The sequence below is a fragment of the Pogoniulus pusillus genome, chromosome 6, assembly GCF_015220805.1.
Source record: "Pogoniulus pusillus isolate bPogPus1 chromosome 6, bPogPus1.pri, whole genome shotgun sequence".
In the NCBI taxonomy this organism is placed as follows: domain Eukaryota; kingdom Metazoa; phylum Chordata; class Aves; order Piciformes; family Lybiidae; genus Pogoniulus; species Pogoniulus pusillus.
This window is the reverse complement of record NC_087269.1, coordinates 28,517,314-28,534,499: the sequence shown is the minus strand read 5'-3', so window position 1 is coordinate 28,534,499 and position 17,186 is coordinate 28,517,314. Positions and strand designations below refer to the sequence as shown.

The 17,186-nt window shown below is 61.2% G+C and overlaps 3 protein-coding genes across 5 annotated transcripts in view; 1 reads left to right on the top strand and 2 right to left on the bottom strand.

Moving 5' to 3' along the window:
• Positions 1 to 160: 160 nt before the first annotated feature.
• On the top strand, positions 161 to 2,348 carry TYSND1 (trypsin like peroxisomal matrix peptidase 1). The gene is made up of 4 exons (XM_064145045.1): positions 161 to 1,361; positions 1,444 to 1,577; positions 1,655 to 1,840; positions 1,935 to 2,348. Exons 1-4 carry the CDS (start codon positions 337 to 339, stop codon positions 2,144 to 2,146), a joined length of 1,557 nt encoding a protein of 518 aa, XP_064001115.1. The 5' UTR covers positions 161 to 336; the 3' UTR covers positions 2,147 to 2,348.
• An 838-nt stretch (positions 2,349 to 3,186) lies between these two features.
• SPOCK2 (SPARC (osteonectin), cwcv and kazal like domains proteoglycan 2) lies at positions 3,187 to 9,835 on the bottom strand. Of its 2 annotated transcripts, XM_064145046.1 has the most exons (11): positions 9,577 to 9,835; positions 7,473 to 7,481; positions 7,298 to 7,343; positions 6,895 to 7,009; positions 6,705 to 6,807; positions 6,506 to 6,614; positions 6,309 to 6,428; positions 6,002 to 6,220; positions 4,222 to 4,284; positions 3,941 to 4,078; positions 3,187 to 3,846 (listed from the first exon to the last, which is right to left on the bottom strand). In XM_064145046.1, exons 1-11 carry the CDS (start codon positions 9,775 to 9,777, stop codon positions 3,701 to 3,703), a joined length of 1,269 nt encoding a protein of 422 aa, XP_064001116.1. In that variant the 5' UTR covers positions 9,778 to 9,835; the 3' UTR covers positions 3,187 to 3,700. The 2 variants fall into 2 exon arrangements, with proteins under 2 accessions (XP_064001116.1, XP_064001117.1); XM_064145047.1 differs by lacking the exon at positions 7,473 to 7,481.
• A 2,556-nt stretch (positions 9,836 to 12,391) lies between these two features.
• Positions 12,392 to 17,186, bottom strand: part of ASCC1 (activating signal cointegrator 1 complex subunit 1) — a 71,788-nt gene continuing 66,993 nt past the window's right edge. For both annotated transcript variants that reach the window (XM_064145042.1, XM_064145043.1), the window contains exon 10: positions 12,392 to 12,995. In XM_064145042.1, coding sequence (XP_064001112.1) covers positions 12,879 to 12,995 — 117 coding nt within the window. In that variant the 3' untranslated portion in view covers positions 12,392 to 12,878. The remainder of the gene's footprint in view (positions 12,996 to 17,186) is intronic.

The following is a 17,186-nucleotide window of genomic DNA, read 5'->3' as shown; positions in this document are numbered from 1 at the left end:
TCCTTCGCCGCCCACGGTGAGGGCTCCGCCACTCCTGCCGCAGCCAATGGGTTGTGCGCGACATCCCTCGGCAGCCAATGGGGGGGAGGGAGGGGTCAAAACAGGCGGCGCTAGCCAATGGGTGAAGGGGGGCGTGGAGAGAGGCGGGCGGGCGGCAGGCCGGGGGTCGCCGTGCCGGGCGGTGCGGGGCGGCTGTGCTGCGCGTCGCGGTGCGTGGGTTCGCTGCGGCGCGCATCGCTGGCGCCCTGCGTTACGCTGCGCTGCCTTAAGCCGCGCCGGGTTAAACTGCGCCGGCCCCGCGCTGCCCCGCATGCAGCCCGCCCCGCAAGTGCCGCCATGGCGGAGGAGGAGCAGGCCTGCTGCGTGGTCAGCGTCTCCGGCCCGCCCGACGCCCCCGAAGCGGCAGCCGGGCCCTGGAGCTGCAGCGGGGTGATCCTGAGCCGTGGCCCCGGGTTGGTGCTGTGCCAGGGTGCTGTCTTCGCTCCCTTCCTGCGGGACGGCCCCGCCGCCTGGGCCCGGCCCCACGCCCTCCTGCCCGACGTCCTCCAGCCCGGCCTGCGCCTCCTGGTCCTGCAGCCCCCGGCCCTCGACGCCCCGACGGCACCGCGGGACCCGTCCGACCGCTTGCAGCAGTACGAAGCCCGGCTGCTGGCCCTGGTGCCCTGCGAAGCCTTTCAGCGGGCCCTGGCACGGGCCTTCGGCACAGCAGAGCCGTGGCATTTCGGCGGCGGGGAGGAGGCAGGGGACGAGCGGGCTGCCCTGCACTGGTTCGCCTGGTTGCGGGTGCCCGGCCTCGATACCCCCGGGGGCAGCTGGACAGCGCGGGCCAGTGCTAGCTGCCTGCGGAAAGGCGAGGGGCTGCTGGCCTGCGGCTCACCCTTCGGCGTGCTCTGCCCCGACCTCTTCCTCAACACCCTGAGCAGAGGGGTGGTGAGCAACCTGTCTGGGGAAGAGAACGCCCTCGTCCTCACTGATGCCCGATGCCTGCCGGGCACCGAGGGCGGTGGGGCCTTCCTGCCCTCGCCCGACGGGCCCCGTTTGGTGGCCGTCATCGCTGCGTCCTTCTGCTGGAAGGGTGCCGAGTGGGTGGGGCTCACCCTGCTCTGCTCCCTCGCCGCCATCCTACATAGCAGCGCCGGTGCCCTGGGCGAAGCTGGCATTGCGGTGCCGCCGTTGCCAGCGCAGGTGGCTGCAGTGCAGGCAGGAAGCGGGCAGGACCCCCTGGGCTGGGTGGTGTTGGTGGAGTGTGGGACGACTTGGGGCTCGGGGGTGCTGTTGGCCCCGCGGCTGCTCCTCACCTGCCGGCATGTGGTGGAGGCGAATTCCCCGCTCCGTGTGACGCTGGCAGCCAGTCCTGGCCGGTGAGTGCGGCTGCCTGTCCCTCCCACCTCGTCCCCTACCCTGCATCGCCCCGCTGTGACCTCTCACAACCTATGTCCTTAGGGCTGCCACTGCCCTCAAGGGCCGCGTGGTGTTCACCACCGAGGAGACGTCGCCCTTCGATGTGGCGGTGGTGGAGCTGGAGGAGAGCGTGCCGGGGCTCCTTCCCCCGCGCCCAGCGGACACCTTCCTCCCCGGTAAGCGCACTCGGGGGCCTGTGAAGTGATAGGGTAGGCGGCTCACCCCCTCACACCCACCTTCCTCCTTCACCCAGGAGAAGAGGTGAGCGTGGTGGGCTTTGGGGCGCTGGGGCGGGCATGCGGCCCCTCGGTGACGTCGGGGATCCTCTCGGCGGTGGTGGCGGTGGCCGGGCGCCCCGTCATGCTGCAGACCACCTGTGCTGTCCACGGCGGCTCCAGCGGTGGCCCCCTTGTCTCCTCCCGCAGCGGACGCCTCCTGGGTAAGCCAGAGGTTCCCCCGTGGGTGGGGTGGGTCCCCCTGAATGTCCTCAGAGCCAGCCCTGCTGACCGAGGTGATGTTCCTCTCCCCTCCAGGGATCGTGGCCAGCAACACCCGGGACACCAGCGTGGGAGCCACCTACCCCCACCTCAACTTCTGCATCCCAGTCACCGTCTTGCAGCCGCCCGTGGCGCGCTACCGCCGCACCGGCGACCCCACCGCCTTCGCCACGCTCAACTGGGCAGGCGAGGGGGTGCGGGCAGCATGGCGGCTCCAGCGGCAGCCAGGACCCCCCAGCAAGCTCTGACCCACGTCCTGGGGGGCTCGCACCCTGGACAGACCTGCCACATCCCTGCTGGTGTGAAGGCCAAGCACCTGTACCCCACAGGTACAGGGGTGGAGGGCATGGCACAGTGCCTTTGCCAGCTGCTGCTGACCCTGAACTGGCGAGGTTTGGGGTGTTTGCTTTATTTCGTTTGCTCCCTGGAGCCATAAATGCTATGAGGTGAGGTCCTGGTGTCCAGTGGTGCCAAGCAGCTAGGGTGGCAAGGAGGTATTTGCCCTGTGTTCCCCCTCCCTGGGGCAAGGGGGTGTCTGAAAGTCAGTTTTGGGGTGAACCTGTGTGTGAGAGGCAGCTGCACACTGCTTGTGGAGAGGAGGAGTGTCAGACCTGTTTGGGGTGGAGTGGGTTGTGGGGAAGGAATGCTCTGGATCAGTGTAACACATCAGGAGGGGGTCATGGGGTGGGGGTGTCCAGACAGGGGTAGGGGTTGATGGGTCTGGGGTAAGGAGAGGGCAGGGTTGATACCAGAGCCTTCAGTCAGGTTGCAAGGGTGTGGTGGTTAGGGTCAGGGTCTTAGGAAGGGTCATATGGGGTGGGGGCAAGGGGAAGTGTGCCTGAGAAGAGCCTGGATTGGGTGTGGGTTGGATTTTGCTGGAGCAGAGAGAGAAGGAGACTGTAAGGGATGAGCTGGACCAGGGCTAGCATTGGGGTCCTGCTTAGGGAGTGTGGATGGGGACAGGTCAGGTCTGTCCTGCTACACAGCGGTCTTGGCAGAGGCAGGAGCATGTGAAGGGTCTCATTTGCAGGTTGGAGTCCTGGAGAGCAGGGGCATAGTTGGGGCTAGGACCTATTTCAGGGTTGGGAGGGGGAATATGACAGCTCCAGCCCTCAGGTCAGTCGTGGGGGAGTGTGTGTGTGTGTGTGCGCAAACCAGCACACCCCTGCCCTCCCTTGGGGGACCAACAGCCACAGGGCACTGCCAGCCCCTCCCAGCACCCCGTGCAGGGCCAGTGGGTGCAGGTGGAGCAGAGTGGGGCGATGGGGGGGGAGGGGCAGGAACGAGCTTTTGACACAGCACTGGGTATTTATTTCACAGCCGCTACACAACGCCGGGGGCCGGGGCGGCCGCGCAAGCACAGCACAGAGATGGGGGGCGGGGAGGGGGATGCGGGAGGGGGTCGGGGGGTAGCTTATCTAGATGGGGGGGGGACGACTTTTAGTTTTGTTTTCCTTTTTTTTCGTTTTCCCACTTTTATTAGCGCCGTTTGCCCGGCTGAAGACCAGGCAGCAGCAGCAGCACACTAAGGCCTACACGGCTCTACCCCAAAGAAAAAGAAAACCCAAGCTCAAATTGGCACAAGCGCGGCCCCCCCCTCCACCCCCTCAACCTCCCCAGCCCCACTTGTCCCCTCCCGGGGTGAGCATCCCAATGCCCTGTCCCCCACGGGGCCGGGATGGGGATGCACCCACCCCCTGCCCTGCCACACGGGCAGCAAGGGTGGGTCACGGGCACCCCTAGCCTGGAGGGGGAGCGGGGCTGCTGCCTGGCCGTGCCACTCGCCGGGCGCTCCTGCTGCTCTACCAGATGTAGCCGCCGTCGTCACCCTCGCCCGCTTCGCCCTCCTCTTCCTCGCCTTCCTCGCCCGCCTCCTCCGGCTCCTTCTCCTCCTCATCCTCCCAGCCCACGCTGCTCCCGAAGTCACCCGAGAACCCCGTCGCCTCCTCTGTGGGGGTGAGGGGCAGAGGTTGGTGGGTGGCTGCTGAGGCTGTGACCCCCCCTCCCCAGCTGTGGGCGGCTCCCCCTTGCCAGCCGCTCACCGCAGTCGGGACTGCCATGGCTGCGTGTGCCTGTCAGCTCCACGCCGTGTTGGTCCACACACCAGCACTCCCCGCCGCCCGGCTCGCACTGTGCCCGCCGGTAGTACCCATCCTCATCACAGCTGGGGATGAAGGTGCCTGTGGGGAAGCGATGACACCCCCAAAAAAAAAAAACAAACCCATGCAGTGCAAGAGACCCCCAAGAACTCCCCACCCTCAGCCCAGCCATGCAGGGTGTGGCTGGCGACAGGGGGTCCCAGGACCCCCCCCCCTCCACTCACCTGGCTTTTTTTTGGTTGCTTCTTGGATCTGAATCTTCTCCAGCTCCCTCAGACAGGGTGGCTCTGCAGCAACACCCGCCCCGTGCTCTTAGAGTGGATGAACAGCCCCTCCATGGCAGCCAGCCCCTGCTCCCATCGCGTCCACACCTCCCTCCGCGCCCCGGACCCTGTATCATGCCTCTCCCCACAGTGCGTTCTCCAAAATCCGTGGTGAGCAGCTCCCTGGCACTATGATGTGCATCCCCCCCAGACCCTGCAGCATGCATGCCCTATGGTGTGCACCTCACCCCATCCCATGGTGAGCAGCCCCATGACCCCACCCCTCGCTCCAGTGTGCCATCTCTTCCTGAACCCCCACAGTGACCCCAGTGTGACTCCTCCCAAGTCCCACAGTCTCCGTCCCTCCCAGCGGTGTGGACCACCCCCTTAACCCTGCAGTGTCCTCCCATGGCAAGTATCCCGTCCTCACTCTGACACTTCCCTCTTGATGGTGTACAGCCCTGAACCCTGTGGGGCACATCCTATGGCATGCACCACCCCCACCATGATCCAACAGTATGCAGCCACTGTTACCCCTCATCATGTACACACACACACCCCACCCGTCCTATGGTTTGCTTCCCCTTGACCCCCCCCAGTCTGCATCCCCACCCAGACTCAGTGCACAACCCACGGCATGCAGCCCTCCCTAATGTTTGCAGCCCTCACCATATCCCATGGCGTAGAGCCCATGGCAAACGTTCCCCATCCCAGCCCCACAGCATGGATTCCCTGTGCCCCTATGGCATGCATCCCACCCCACCATCAGATCCCATGGTATCCACTAGCGTGCGCCTCCTCCAAGCTGCTGTGCACCTCCTGTGCACCCCATGGCATGCAGCCCTCCCCGCCCCATGGCATGCATCCCCATGCCCCATGGCGTGCACATCCCCAACCCCATGGCATGCATCAACCCATGTGCATCCCTGTGTCCCCATGTGTACACATCCCCAACCCATCCTCATGATCCTATGGCATGCATCCCTGCACCCCCATAGTGTGTACACCCCCTCAAGCCCATGATGTGCATCCCCATGATCCCATGGCACACATCCCTGCGCCCCCATGGTGTGCATCCCCGTGATCCCATGGCACACATCCCTGCACCCCCATGGTGTGCATCCCCGTGATCCCATGGCACACATCCCTGCACCCCCATGGTGTGCATCCCTGTGATCCCATGGCATGCATCCCTGCACCCCCACGGTGTGCACACCCCCTCTAGCCCATGGTGTGCATCCCCATGATCCCATGGCATGCATCCCTGTGCCCCCATGGTGTGCATCCCTGTGATCCCATGGCATGCATCCCTGCACCCCCACGGTGTGCACACCCCCTCTAGCCCATGGTGTGCATCCCCGTGATCCCATGGCATGCATCCCTGTGCCCCCATGGTGTGCATCCCCGTGATCCCATGGCATGCATCCCTGCACCCCCATGGTGTGCACACCCCCTCAAGCCCATGATGTGCATCCCCATGATCCCATAGCACGCATCCCTGCACCCCCATGGTGTGCATCCCGTGATCCCATGGCACGTACACCTGTGCCCCCATGGTGTGTGCCCCTCTGACCTCATGCTGTGCATCTCCATGACCTCATGGCACGCGTCCCTCACAGCGTGCATTCTCCCCACCATGGTGTCCCCAGTCCTCTGTTGTCCACTCCCTGACACCCCCCTCCCCCGCCCCGGCAGGTCCCCCAGGCCCTTGGGGTGCCCGCAGCACCGCGCCCTGACGCACTTTCCCTCCAGAAGCAGAAGCACCACTCGGGCGCAGAGACGCGGCCGTCCCTGGAGGTGTCGCAGGAGTTGAAGAAGGCGCGGATGCAGACCTCGTACTTGTCCAGGTTGATGGCCGCCAGCTCAGCTGCCTCCAGGAAGAGGTCCCCACTCGTGTCCAGCCGGGCAAACATCCATCCCACCGCCTCCTTGCAGCTGGCCGCCACGCTCCTCTCCAGTGCTGCAGGGCAGGATAAGACCCGTGGGTGCCCGCCCTGCCCTGGGGACAGCACCCTCTGTGCCCTGGTCGCTGTGGTAAGGGCACATACCAGTGGTGGGGCTGGCAGGGAGGCCGCCGGAGCCGTTCTGCTTGGCGTTCTCCCGCAGGAGCTGGAACCAGTCACGCAGGCGGTCGCCCAGGTCAGCCAAGTCCTGCCCAGTGCATGGCTCTGGGAGATCCAGAGAGGGTGGCGTCAGGTCAGGCAGAGCTGAAAGACACCTTCCTGGTGTCCCTCATTCCTCTCACCTTGCTTTGCATCACTGGTGGGACCGTGGGGGGTTGGACAGGGGCATTGCCCCTCGCACCTCACTGTTAGCTGCTTGCTGGCCAGGCACGCCTGCTGCTCCAGCTTGCACTGTGGCAAGGTGGCAGCAGGACGTTGGCAAGGAGGGGGACACACAGCACCATGTCCCCCGTCCCCACATCAAGATGCCACCATCCTTACCGCCGAGCTGTAGGTGTGGCCATCAGAGCCACAGACGGCAGCGAGTGGGGTGGCGTGGCAGGGCTTGCAGCTCCCGTGGCCCTTGGTGCCCAGTGGCTTGATCCTGTGCAGGGGGACAGCACTTAAGACCCCAGCCGAGTGTGTGCCCCCCCACGCCACCAGCTCGGTCCTGGCCCCACCACCCTCCTACCTGTGCTCCAGCTTCTTGCGGCTGATGCACATGGCGCGCTGGTAGCCCTGCGCCACGCACACCTTGTGCCGGCTGCACTTCACTTTCTGGCAGGGGTCCTTGGTGGTGTCCAGGGCTGGGGGAGGGCAGAGAAGGGCCGGGGCAGGTGGGGGGGCAGACAGGGAGCCCCCAGGGGACCCCTGGCAGCGCTGGCCACCAGCCGGCCCGGCACAAAGCAGCATTGAGGCTGCAGCTGGGCCACTGCCCCGGCAGCAGCTGCCGCTTCCCGGCACTGTCCCCAGCCGGAAGGAAAAAGCCGGGGGGGGAGTGGGGGGGAGGGGGCGTGCGGGCAGAAAGTGTCCTCCCTCCATGCCAGCTGGCACCGAGCCCCCTGTGCCCTATCCCAGCTCTGTCTCAGTGGTACCTTCATCCCCAGGCTGGTTGTCCTCCCAGCTCTTGATGTAGTCATCCTGCAAAGTGGGAAGAGCCTGGATGAGCAGAGCGGGCAGGAGAGGTGACACCGGGCCAAGTGTGCCACCACCCAGCTCGGGGTCACCCAAAGCAGGGTGAGGCAGCCCTGGCAACCTCTCAATGCTCACCTCCACCTCCTGGAAGCATGACAGTGAGATGGCCCGGCCGACATCGAAAAAGAGAGAGAGAGAAAAAGAGAGCAAGAGTACCCACCATCAGCTCCAGGGCAGCCCAAAGCCGCCAGCCCACCCCGACCTTTGGAGGTGCCCAAAGCTCTTGTCACCAGTCCTAGATGTCACTGGTGCCCACCACCAGTTTGACTCTAGACCCGTGATCCTGCAGAGCCTTTACACAGGAGAAACCCTCCCCCACTGTCTCTCGGCTGCCTGGGAAAGGCAGAACAGAGGGACAGGAAGAGGCGTTGGGTGGAGAAGCCCGCGGGAAGCCCAGCAAGGTCCCGCCGGGATGCCCGTGGGGTGATGCTGCTGGTGCTGCTGCCCCAGTTTTCCAACAGCGAGCCCAGAAGGAGCAGGCTAAGATGGATGTCACTGCCTGGGGAGGCAGAGCTGCTCCCCCGAGGGCCCCGAAAGCATCCTGAGGGTGGGAGGGAGCAGCAAGCACCGGCTCCCTGTCGGCAGGCAGCATCGCTCGCCCCGCAGGATGCTCTGGGATGGGTGTCGGGGTCAGGCCACCGCGGGGAGTCGGGAAGGGGTTTTAAAGGGCGGCAGCGGGACGGTGCCCGCGGCTCCGGTGCCCGCGGCTCCGGCGCGGCGGCGTTCACACCGCAGTCCATAGCCCGCGTGCCCGTGCCGTGACTAGCAACACTGCGGCGCCCGGCGGCTCCCTGCGGCGCGGCTCCCGGCGGGGCCACCGGCCCCCTCCCGCCGCACGGCGGGTCCTGCCGTGTCCCTGCGCCTGCCCCCCCACCCCCAAACCCCACAAATCCATGGGATTTGCTTATTAATCCGCACTAGCCGCCGGCAGGGCCGCAGCCCTCCTCACCGCCCCCATCCCCGAGGCTGGCAGCCCTGGCACAGCTGGGTGGGCCCCACGCGTGTTGTTAGCACCCAGGGATGGAAGTCTCTTGACCCTGAACCCCCTCACCAAAGATGTCCAGAATGGTGGGGGGCACATCTGCACGCGCTCCCTGCTTGGCTCTCCGCAGCTGGCTGAGGTCCCAGGTGCCCAGGCTGGCACTGGCCAGCCGGGTATGCTGCCGGTGGGGGCGTCTCCAGGGAGGTGTTTACCCCATTCCTTAAGCTCTCACTCATGCTCTGCCCCTCTAACTGGTTTATTTGGGTGCCCCTCTACCTCCCGCCCTGCCCCGCGATGGGGCACATCTGGCAGCACATTGCTGCTGCCAAGGAAAACCTGAGCACGCCTCGGAACAAAGACCAGAGGGACTGACTCGGGGTGGAGTGGAGGTGGCTCGGGGTGTGCCCACTCCCTGCAAGTCCCCCAGACCCACCCAGGGTTGGGGCTGCAGCGCTGTGCCCCGGCCCTGGGCGACAAGAGTTGGGGGTAACGAGGACGCGCTATGAAATCGAGGGTTGGCACTAAGTGCCATCGAGGCCATCATTAGGGGCTATGTAAGAGCGAAGGCTTGGAGGATGCTGAGCCCAGCGCGCCAGTCACCTGCCACTGCTCCGGCGCCGTCTGCGTTCTCGTCCTCCCTGCCTTGAGTGTCCCCATCCCTAGGGACCACCACCCCACCGGTCCCACAGGGCTCAGGATGGTGCCTGTGCCCCGACCTGCGCGGAGCTGTCGCTAAGGGGCTGAGGCCGTGGCACAGGCCCTGATGCGGTGCACAGGGTGAGGGTGCAGGGGACAACACCCCCAGGTGCCCTAGCCGAGGCTGGCATCAGAGCCAGGCTGCTGACCACCGTGGCTTTGGCATCAGCCGCACCAGCTCTGGTGAGAGGCGGGGTGGCATCAGGAATGGTGGCGTCGAGCGTGGTGGCACGGGGCACGGTGGTGTCGGTCACGGTGGCCTTGGCTGGTCGTAGTGACCAGCCCCCGGGGACCGGGACCTGCAGCCGCCCTGGGCGGGTGGCAGCGGAGCGCGGGCAGCACCGAGCATCCCCGGCCTCCTGCCACGGGATCGGCAGCCGGGGGCCGGGACGGAGGGAGGGTCGCGCTGCGGCAGCCGCAGCGGTGGGGCGGGGAGGGGTGTTCTCGGTGCCCGTCGGCGCGTCCCGCGTTTCCCCCGACCCCAGCCCGCCGCAGACTCACGTCTCGGAAGCGATTCCAGTGCTTGATCCTGCCGCCGTACTGGGAGATGGAGGAGAGCCACTGCTCGTCCTCCATAAAATTTCCGGGGCTCTCCCCCGCCGCGGCGGGCCCGGGGCCGGTGGCGGGGCCGGTGGCGGCGGCGGCGGGCAGGAGCAGGGCCAGGAGGGCCAGCAAGGCGCGGCGCCCGCCGCAGCCCCGCATGCTGCCGCAGCGCCAGGGGGGAGCGGAGCGGGCCGGTGCGGAGCGGTGCGGTGCGGCGCGCACGGGGAGGCGCCGGCGGCGAGTGCGGCCGCGGGGCGGCACCGGGCGGCACCGGCGGGAGGGCTCGGGGCGGGGCCTCCGCCGCGCCCGCCGCACCTGCGCGCCGGCACTGGGGCGGGGGTGCTGCCAGCACCGTGCCGCACGGCACCGCACGGCACGACAGCAGCCCCGCGCCACCCGTCCCCATCCCGCATCCTCGGCCGCTGCCCTGTCCACATCTTTCGTCCCCTCTCCCCATCCCGCAACCTTCATTCCGCAGCTCTGGTCCACCGCCGTTCTCCATCCTGCATCCCTCACCCCGCAGCCTTGGTCCGTGTCCTGTCTCCATCCTGTATCTCTGGTACATCCCCTGTCCCCACTCCTCTTCCCTCACTCCACATCTCTGGTGTCTACTTGTCCTACATCACTCATCCTGCATACCACAGCCCCTGACACACCCCCATCCTGCACTCCTCATCCCCGATGAATCCCCCGTTCCCATCCTGCATCCCTGGTCCCTGCCGTATCCTCTTCCCGTATTCTGCATCCCGCATTCCCTGTCCCAGCAGTCCTCCCTATCCTGCACCCCTAATCCTGCACCCCTGGTGCCCACCTTGTCCCTATCCTGCATCCTCCATCTCTGCCACATCCATTTTCTACCTTCCCCCAACAGCTTGCATTCCCAGTCCCAACCACATTCCCATCTCTGCCCCTGTCCCCAGCCTGATCCTGAATCCTTGGTCCTTACCCTGCGTCCATCCTGCACCCCTGGTCCCTGCTGTGTTCCCATCCCATAGGCTCCACTCCTGCCATGCCTCCAACTTTCATCCCTCACCCCACCAAATCCCGGCATCTTTGCTCCCTATCTCCCAAACCTTCCATTCAGGACATCTCCAGCTGCTTAGGTTTGGTGATGGTGACAACTCACCCCAGCTGCAGCTGTGAAGGGGCAGCAGTTCAACACCTCTGCAGTCAGCAGGGACATCTGCAACTGGAGCAGGTTGCTCACAGCCCCTAACAACCTGATCTGTAATGGTTCCACAGATGCAGCTTCTACCACCTCTCTGGGCAACCTGGGCCAGGGTTGCTTCTCCTGTCTCAATCCCCTTCTTTTAGTCTAAACCATCACCCCAGGCCCTAACTACAGTCTGTCCCCAGCTTTCTGACTGTCCTCTTTAAGCACTGGAAGACCACAAGAAGGTCTCCCTGGAGCCTTCTCTTTTCCAGGATGAACAACTCCAACTCTCTCACGCTGACCTCACAGCAGAGGGCTTCCAGCTTTCCCCTCATTGCTGTGGCCTCCTTTGGCCCCAGTCCAACAGGTCCATCTCTCTCCTCTGCTGAGGAGTCCTGCAGGTAAGGTCTCAGCAGAGTGAAGCAGAGGGGCAGAATCCCCTCTCTCATCGTGTTGGCCACACACCAGGGAGTTGGTGAGGGCTCAGTCGTGAAACCAGGTGTGCTATGGTGCCCACCTTAGTGAAGAACTCAGAATTGTAGGTGACAGAGGAGGAAAGCAGGTATGACAGATGAGCCACCCATGACCTGTTACGGGAAACTTGATGGAAAACCCAAGTGCCAACAGCACCCCAGGACCTGTAGCACTCAAAGCAGAAGCCTTCCGAGGTGCATCCCCTCCTTCCTGCTGCTGACAGCATGGCTGGCAGCCATGTGAGCAGCTCTTGGGTCAGTTCTTCAGGCAGCTGAGATTTGCCAAGTACCTCTTCAGATGGTAGAAAGATGACAGCAACCGGTGTGAAGTGCTCTCAGCACCTCCCTGCACTGGGCTGCTCTGTTCACCCAGCAAACCCTCCCCCTCCTCCTCCTCCACTTGGAGAGCACAAAAATGCATGACTGCAAGGAAATGCAGACAAAAAGCTCAGTGGTTGGAACTGGGTACAAGTGCGGGCTCCAGGGTAAAGGGCAACTGGGAAAAGCACCGAGGAGTTTGATTTCCTGGCAGGCTTGAAAGCAGAGAGGGGCAATTTGGTCTTGGAAAGAAACGTGGCATTGGATCGGGGGGGAAAAAGGGAAGGCACTCTGGATCCTGCCCATCTCCCACCGCTGTCAGCACACAGCCACGCAGCCAGCTCGCTCTGGAAGCAGGGAAGGGGATGAAAACCTCTGAAGAATGATTGTCAGTCGAAGTGGATGCTGCTGAAGCAGCCCCATCCCTAGCTAACAGGCTCTCCACCTCGATGGCAGCACGATTCCACCTTCACAGGAGCAACCAGCAACGGCAGCCACCACCACCTCCACACTGCTGCAAACCAGCTAGGCACAGGCATCATCCCTCTTTCAAAGTGTTTATCCTGGGGTGAGTTGAAAGCCCATGGGGCTATTCCTACCAAAGGTGGAGACTTCCAAGATAAACCAGTTGTCTTCAGATCTCTGAAGGCTTCACAATGGTATCAAAAGAGTTCTGTGCTTCCTTTCATGGAGAAACCACCCACGAGGCTGATGATTTTTGACAAGCTCCAAACTGGTCACTGGAATAGACTCCTTCCCATAAACATTTTCTTGGTTGGGTGCTGGAGGTTTAATTACAGGAAGTAGCAATACAACAGGAGATAAATGCTTTGCTTTTGAAGGGGAATTAATTTATTTGGAGCTCTACATCACAGAGGAACGCTGCTGGAGATCCAAGCAATGCCTGACCTCACTATCGTTAAATCATGCTCCGGGAGGCTCCTGTGGATTTTCTTTGTTTTAAGACCTTCTTCCTCCTGAAACAAAGCCAAGCTTCAACACTGGTGATGCCCCCCCCCCCAAAAAAAAAAAAGCCACCTGCACCAGTTCTTCTAGTTGTTTTCTTGGAAAACAAACAGGCCACAGGCATCAAACAGGCAATTTGGTGACATTTTGGTTGCCAACAGTAAAAGGAGGCAGAAGGAGCTGCGTGTAGGAAGAGCCACAAGAGAATGGCACCGTTCTTGGCTGCTGTCAAGGAGTCACAAGGCATCCCTGCTTGGAGTCCCCAGGTTGCCATACAAACTTCCTGTTCTATAAACACATCTCACTGGCAAATCAGGTGTTTCTGCTGGCAGAATGGACCTGCTGTGGCCTCAGGAGAAGGTCAGCTGCCCAGATGTCGCATAGTAGCCAGAGGCATCCGAGGAGAACCTCTGGGAAAGATGTACCGAGTCCAGCTGCACCTCTCCAAAGTAGAAGTTCTCAAAGAGCTGAAAGAGAAGAGAAACCATTTGAGTGACACCTAGAGATACATAGCAGCTGGTCCACAGGTTTCTCTCATGAGCTGGCTCTGCAAAAAGCCTTTCATGATACTGCTCTTTATGTGATTTTTGGCCCTGGAGCACTTCCCTGTCTCTGCAACTGGGGAGCACACAGCTGGACCCAGCACTCCAGAGGTGGCCTCAGCAGGGCACAGCACAGGGGCAGCAGAAACTCCCTTGCCCTGCTGCCCACACCCCCAGGACACCACTGGGGCCTTTTTGGCCACCAGACCACATTGGTGGCTCCTGGGCAACTTGTCCCCCAGCACGGCCAGTTCCTTCTCCTCAGAGCTACTCCCTGTCCATCACCTGGTGCTGCACTGGCTCAGTTTTGGGGGCTGAGAGGGGCACAGAGAAGCTGATGGCATCCATGAAGTGATGCTGTTGATAGCTCCATGAGGACATCCTCACTTCCCACTTTTCCAAGCACTGGAACCAGCCCAAACACCCCAAAACTGTAGATGCGTCAGCACTTAGCCTTTAGAGCACGCAGGGTATATCAGCACCTCACTGTATCTACAGCAGTAGCTGCTCAAACCACCCCTTCCTTGCTTTGTGACTATGTCTTTTAGGGAGCTCAGGGAGGCTTTGCATCACTCAGGGGTGGCTCTTGAGGTGGCAAAGAGCAAGGGCTGAGGCCAGGTTGTTTCTCACCAATTCAGGCCACAGGATGTATGACTTAACAGTGCAGGCTCAGTCCTAATTCCAACAAGCAGGCTGGAGGCTCGAGGTTCTTCATCCCAGCGCTGACCCAGCTTTGCTCAACAAACCCTTCTTTGTTCTGCAAAGACTTGAGTGCGAATTAATGACAGCAAGCCAACTCTGGGTCCCCGAGGGCCTGGCTTTGCTGATTAATCCAATCCATGAAGCAGACCCAAAAAAATGACATCAGAATTTCTTCCAGGGAGGTCGAGCAATAATGCTGGACATGACCGAGAGTGTAAAGTGCTCCTCACGTTCCATTAAGAGGCAGGAAATTGCTCCACCTGGAAGCATCAATTGTGCCCTAGGAAAAAGCTTTTTGATGCTAATTTCGAATGAGAGCACTGCGAGACACCGAGGGCCTGAGCAGTGACATCTCTCCACCGCGGAGATGGCCAAAATGTCCACTCCATCTGCCTCCTATTGAATTCCCTCTCTATCCCTGCAGGCATCGGCTCAAGACAGTCTCTCAAACCCTCTCCTGCTGCCGATGGATGGATTAATTACAACGTGTCCTCCTAGAGCCAATGGTGCATCAGCTCCTCCATCCAAAGCCTAAAGACCTAGTTAGCATCTGAAAGGCTGCCCTTCACCTCTTCCAAAAGGCATTTGGCTCTGCCTGGCACCGGTTTGGGCGCGTCTGCTCTTTTGTTGGTTCTCCCAAGGGTATTCCGCTTTGCAAATAACCCTTTCTCACCAGGGCAGCAGGCAGGTTTCTTTCAGGAGAACCGTTGAATTCCCAAAGGTCGGGACTGGACTCGACCTTGTTCATCATCTTCATCACTGAGCCGGATGAGGTGTGCCTTCAGTTTGCTGATGATACCGAAGTGGGAGTAGCTAACACTCCCACTGCTGGATGTGTTCCTCTGTGCTCTGTGTTCGATAGTGTTGTCCTGCTCTGGCAGGGGGATTGGACTCGATGATCTCCTTGGGTCTCTTCCAACCCCTAACGTTCTGTGAGCCTGTGACACTCCACCAGGCTGTGCTGCCATTCTGCAGGACCTGGGCAGGCTGGGGAATTCAGCAGAGCAGAACCTCATGAAGCTCAACCAGGGCAAGTACAGTGTCCTGCACCTGGGGAGGAACAGCCCCCAGCACCAGTACAGGTGAGAAAAGCAGCTCTGCAGAGAAGGACCTGGGAGTCCTGGGGGACAACAAGTACACCTTGAGCCAGCAATGTGCCCTGTGCCCTCACCGCCAAAGCAACCAATGGGCTCCTGAGGTGCATTCAGGAGAGTGTGGCCAAGAGAGTCAAAGGAGGATCTCCTCCCCTTCTGATCTGCCCTACAAATGCCACATCTGGAGTATTGGGTCTAGCCCTGGACTCCTCAGTCCAAAAGAGACAGGGAACTATCAGAGCAAAGAGGCTACGAAGATGCTAAGGGGCCTGGAGCATCTCTGTGAGGGGGAAAGGCTGAGAGACTTGGGGCTGCTGAGCCTGGACAACAGCAGACTGAGGGCAGATCTGATTGGTGTTCAGCAAGGGCCAAAGGATAGGAAGCAAGAGGATGGGGCCAGTGCCCAGTGACAGGACGAGGGGCAGCAGGCAATGGAATCCAGGAAGTTCTATCTTAAGAAATGTCTTTGCTGTGAGGGTGCTGGAGCCCTGGAGCAGGCTTCTCAGAGAGGCTGTGGGGTCTCCTTCTCTGGAGAGATTCCAAACCTGCCTGGACATTGTGCTCCTGGGCAACCTGCTGTGGGTGACCCTGCATTAGCAGGGAGATTGAATGCAGAGGTCCCTTCCAACCCCCACCACTTTGTGATTCTCTGCTTCTGGTTTCACTGTCACTCCTCCAGAAAGGAGAAGTTCCTTAGGGAGTGCACTTCACTCCCTATCTTCGAAGATGAGCAAGCAGGGCTTCACCCAGTGAGTACCACCGAGTGCTACACGCCACAGACCAGCCCCCAGGATGAATTCAGGCCCAGCTCCAGGCTGCCAGCTCATCCGGGCTGCTCTCCACTCAGGATTTGGCTGAGGCCAGCAATTCCTCATCAACAGATGACAGTCAGAACAGCACCTCGGAAGAGAAGGGGTATTTGTGTGCGCCGAGCCAGCTCTCAGCCCTGGCTGGTTTGCTCTGAAAAGGCTGCAGCTGCAGCTGCAGCCCACCTGCCAGGGACCACCTCCTCTTCCCCAGACCTGCCAACGCGGCAGCACAGGCAGCTGACCCCCAAGATGCTTCTGCCAAAAAGCATCTGGGTGAGCCCAAACGTCACCGAGACCTGGGTTTCTCTGCACCAGACCATTCAAGCCACAGAGCGCCTGCCTTGGGGCAGCTCATCTGCACCTCCCTGCAGCTCGCCCTGCCTTTGGGGTGCCTTTGTCCCTCGAGACTTCAGCACAAGGACTTACTTTGCACAGGGCCTGAAATAATTAACTGCTAATCACTCAGTCTCATACTCAGCCACAAGAGAGGTCAGGCAGGTCCCCATCACGGCAAGAGGCCCCTCCACAGCAGCCTGGCTTCAAGGGACACGCAGCTGCTGGAAAGAAGCTGTTGTAAAGGAGCATCTCAAAGATGGAGAGCAGGAAAAGAGAGCAGAGAAATGACTGGGGCCATCCAAACTCCATTTTATACAATTAAAGATTTATACAATGAAAGATTAATTACATTCCTGAAAGCCTGTGTAGCTCATGTTAGAGGACTTAGGATAAAATGCCTCATTAATAAGAGATGGTAGTAAAAAGGGCTTGGTCTCCTCTCTTGCTTTTGGCTGATCTGAGAAGGAAGGGTGATTTCTAGCGCTCCAGGGCTTGCTGCAGTGCCTGCCACCAGCGTGTCCACCCACTCCAAGCTCTAACACACATCTGTGTCAAAAGGGACACTCCTGTCCTCCGCAGAGCGCTCTCCACCCAGGAGGAATGGAAATCCCCTCCATTTCTAACCAGGGAGTGGGAGGTACACCAGGCAGTATGAAGATACTGGGACTTGAAGAGGATTTCTCAAAGGAGAAGGGAGATGAGATGCATTTATTGCTGTAGAAGGAATCACAGAATCACAGAATCCTAGGCTGGAAGAGACCTCAAGGATCATAGAATCATAGAATCAACCAGATTGGAAGAGACCTCAAGATCATCCACTCCAACCTAGCACGCAGCCCTGGCCAACCAACCAGACCATGGCACTAAGTGCCTCAGCCAGGCTCTGCTTCAACACCTCCAGGCACAGCGACTCCACCACCTCCCTGGGCAGCCCATTCCAATGCCAATCACTCTCTTCTGCCGACAACTTCCTCCTAACATCCAGCCTAGACCTCCCCTGACACAACTTCAGACTCTGTCCCCTTGTTCTGTTGCTGCTTGCCTGGCAGAAGAGACCAACCCCACCTGGCTACAGCCTCCCTTCAGGCAGTTGGAGACAGCAATGAGGTCAGCCCTGAGCCTCCTCTTCTGCAGGCTGCACACCCCCAGCTCCCTCAGCCTCTCCTCACAGGGCT

What these genes read in the sequence shown, in the direction of transcription:
- TYSND1 (XM_064145045.1), top strand. Translation starts at nt 337, where the DNA reads ATGGCGGAGGAGGAGCAGGCCTGCTGCGTGGTCAGCGTCTCCGGCCCG. An exon ending in CTGGCAGCCAGTCCTGGCCG is followed by an intron (nt 1,362 to 1,443) that starts GTGAGTGCGGCT and finishes CTATGTCCTTAG; the next exon opens with GGCTGCCACTGCCCTCAAGG. An exon ending in CCGCAGCGGACGCCTCCTGG is followed by an intron (nt 1,841 to 1,934) that starts GTAAGCCAGAGG and finishes TCTCCCCTCCAG; the next exon opens with GGATCGTGGCCAGCAACACC.
- SPOCK2 (XM_064145046.1), bottom strand. Translation starts at nt 9,777, where the DNA reads ATGCGGGGCTGCGGCGGGCGCCGCGCCTTGCTGGCCCTCCTGGCCCTG. An exon ending in CGCAAGAAGCTGGAGCACAG is followed by an intron (nt 6,808 to 6,894) that starts GTAGGAGGGTGG and finishes CCCCCTGCACAG; the next exon opens with GATCAAGCCACTGGGCACCA. An exon ending in CTTCTGCTTCTGGAGGGAAA is followed by an intron (nt 4,285 to 6,001) that starts GTGCGTCAGGGC and finishes GTGTTGCTGCAG; the next exon opens with AGCCACCCTGTCTGAGGGAG.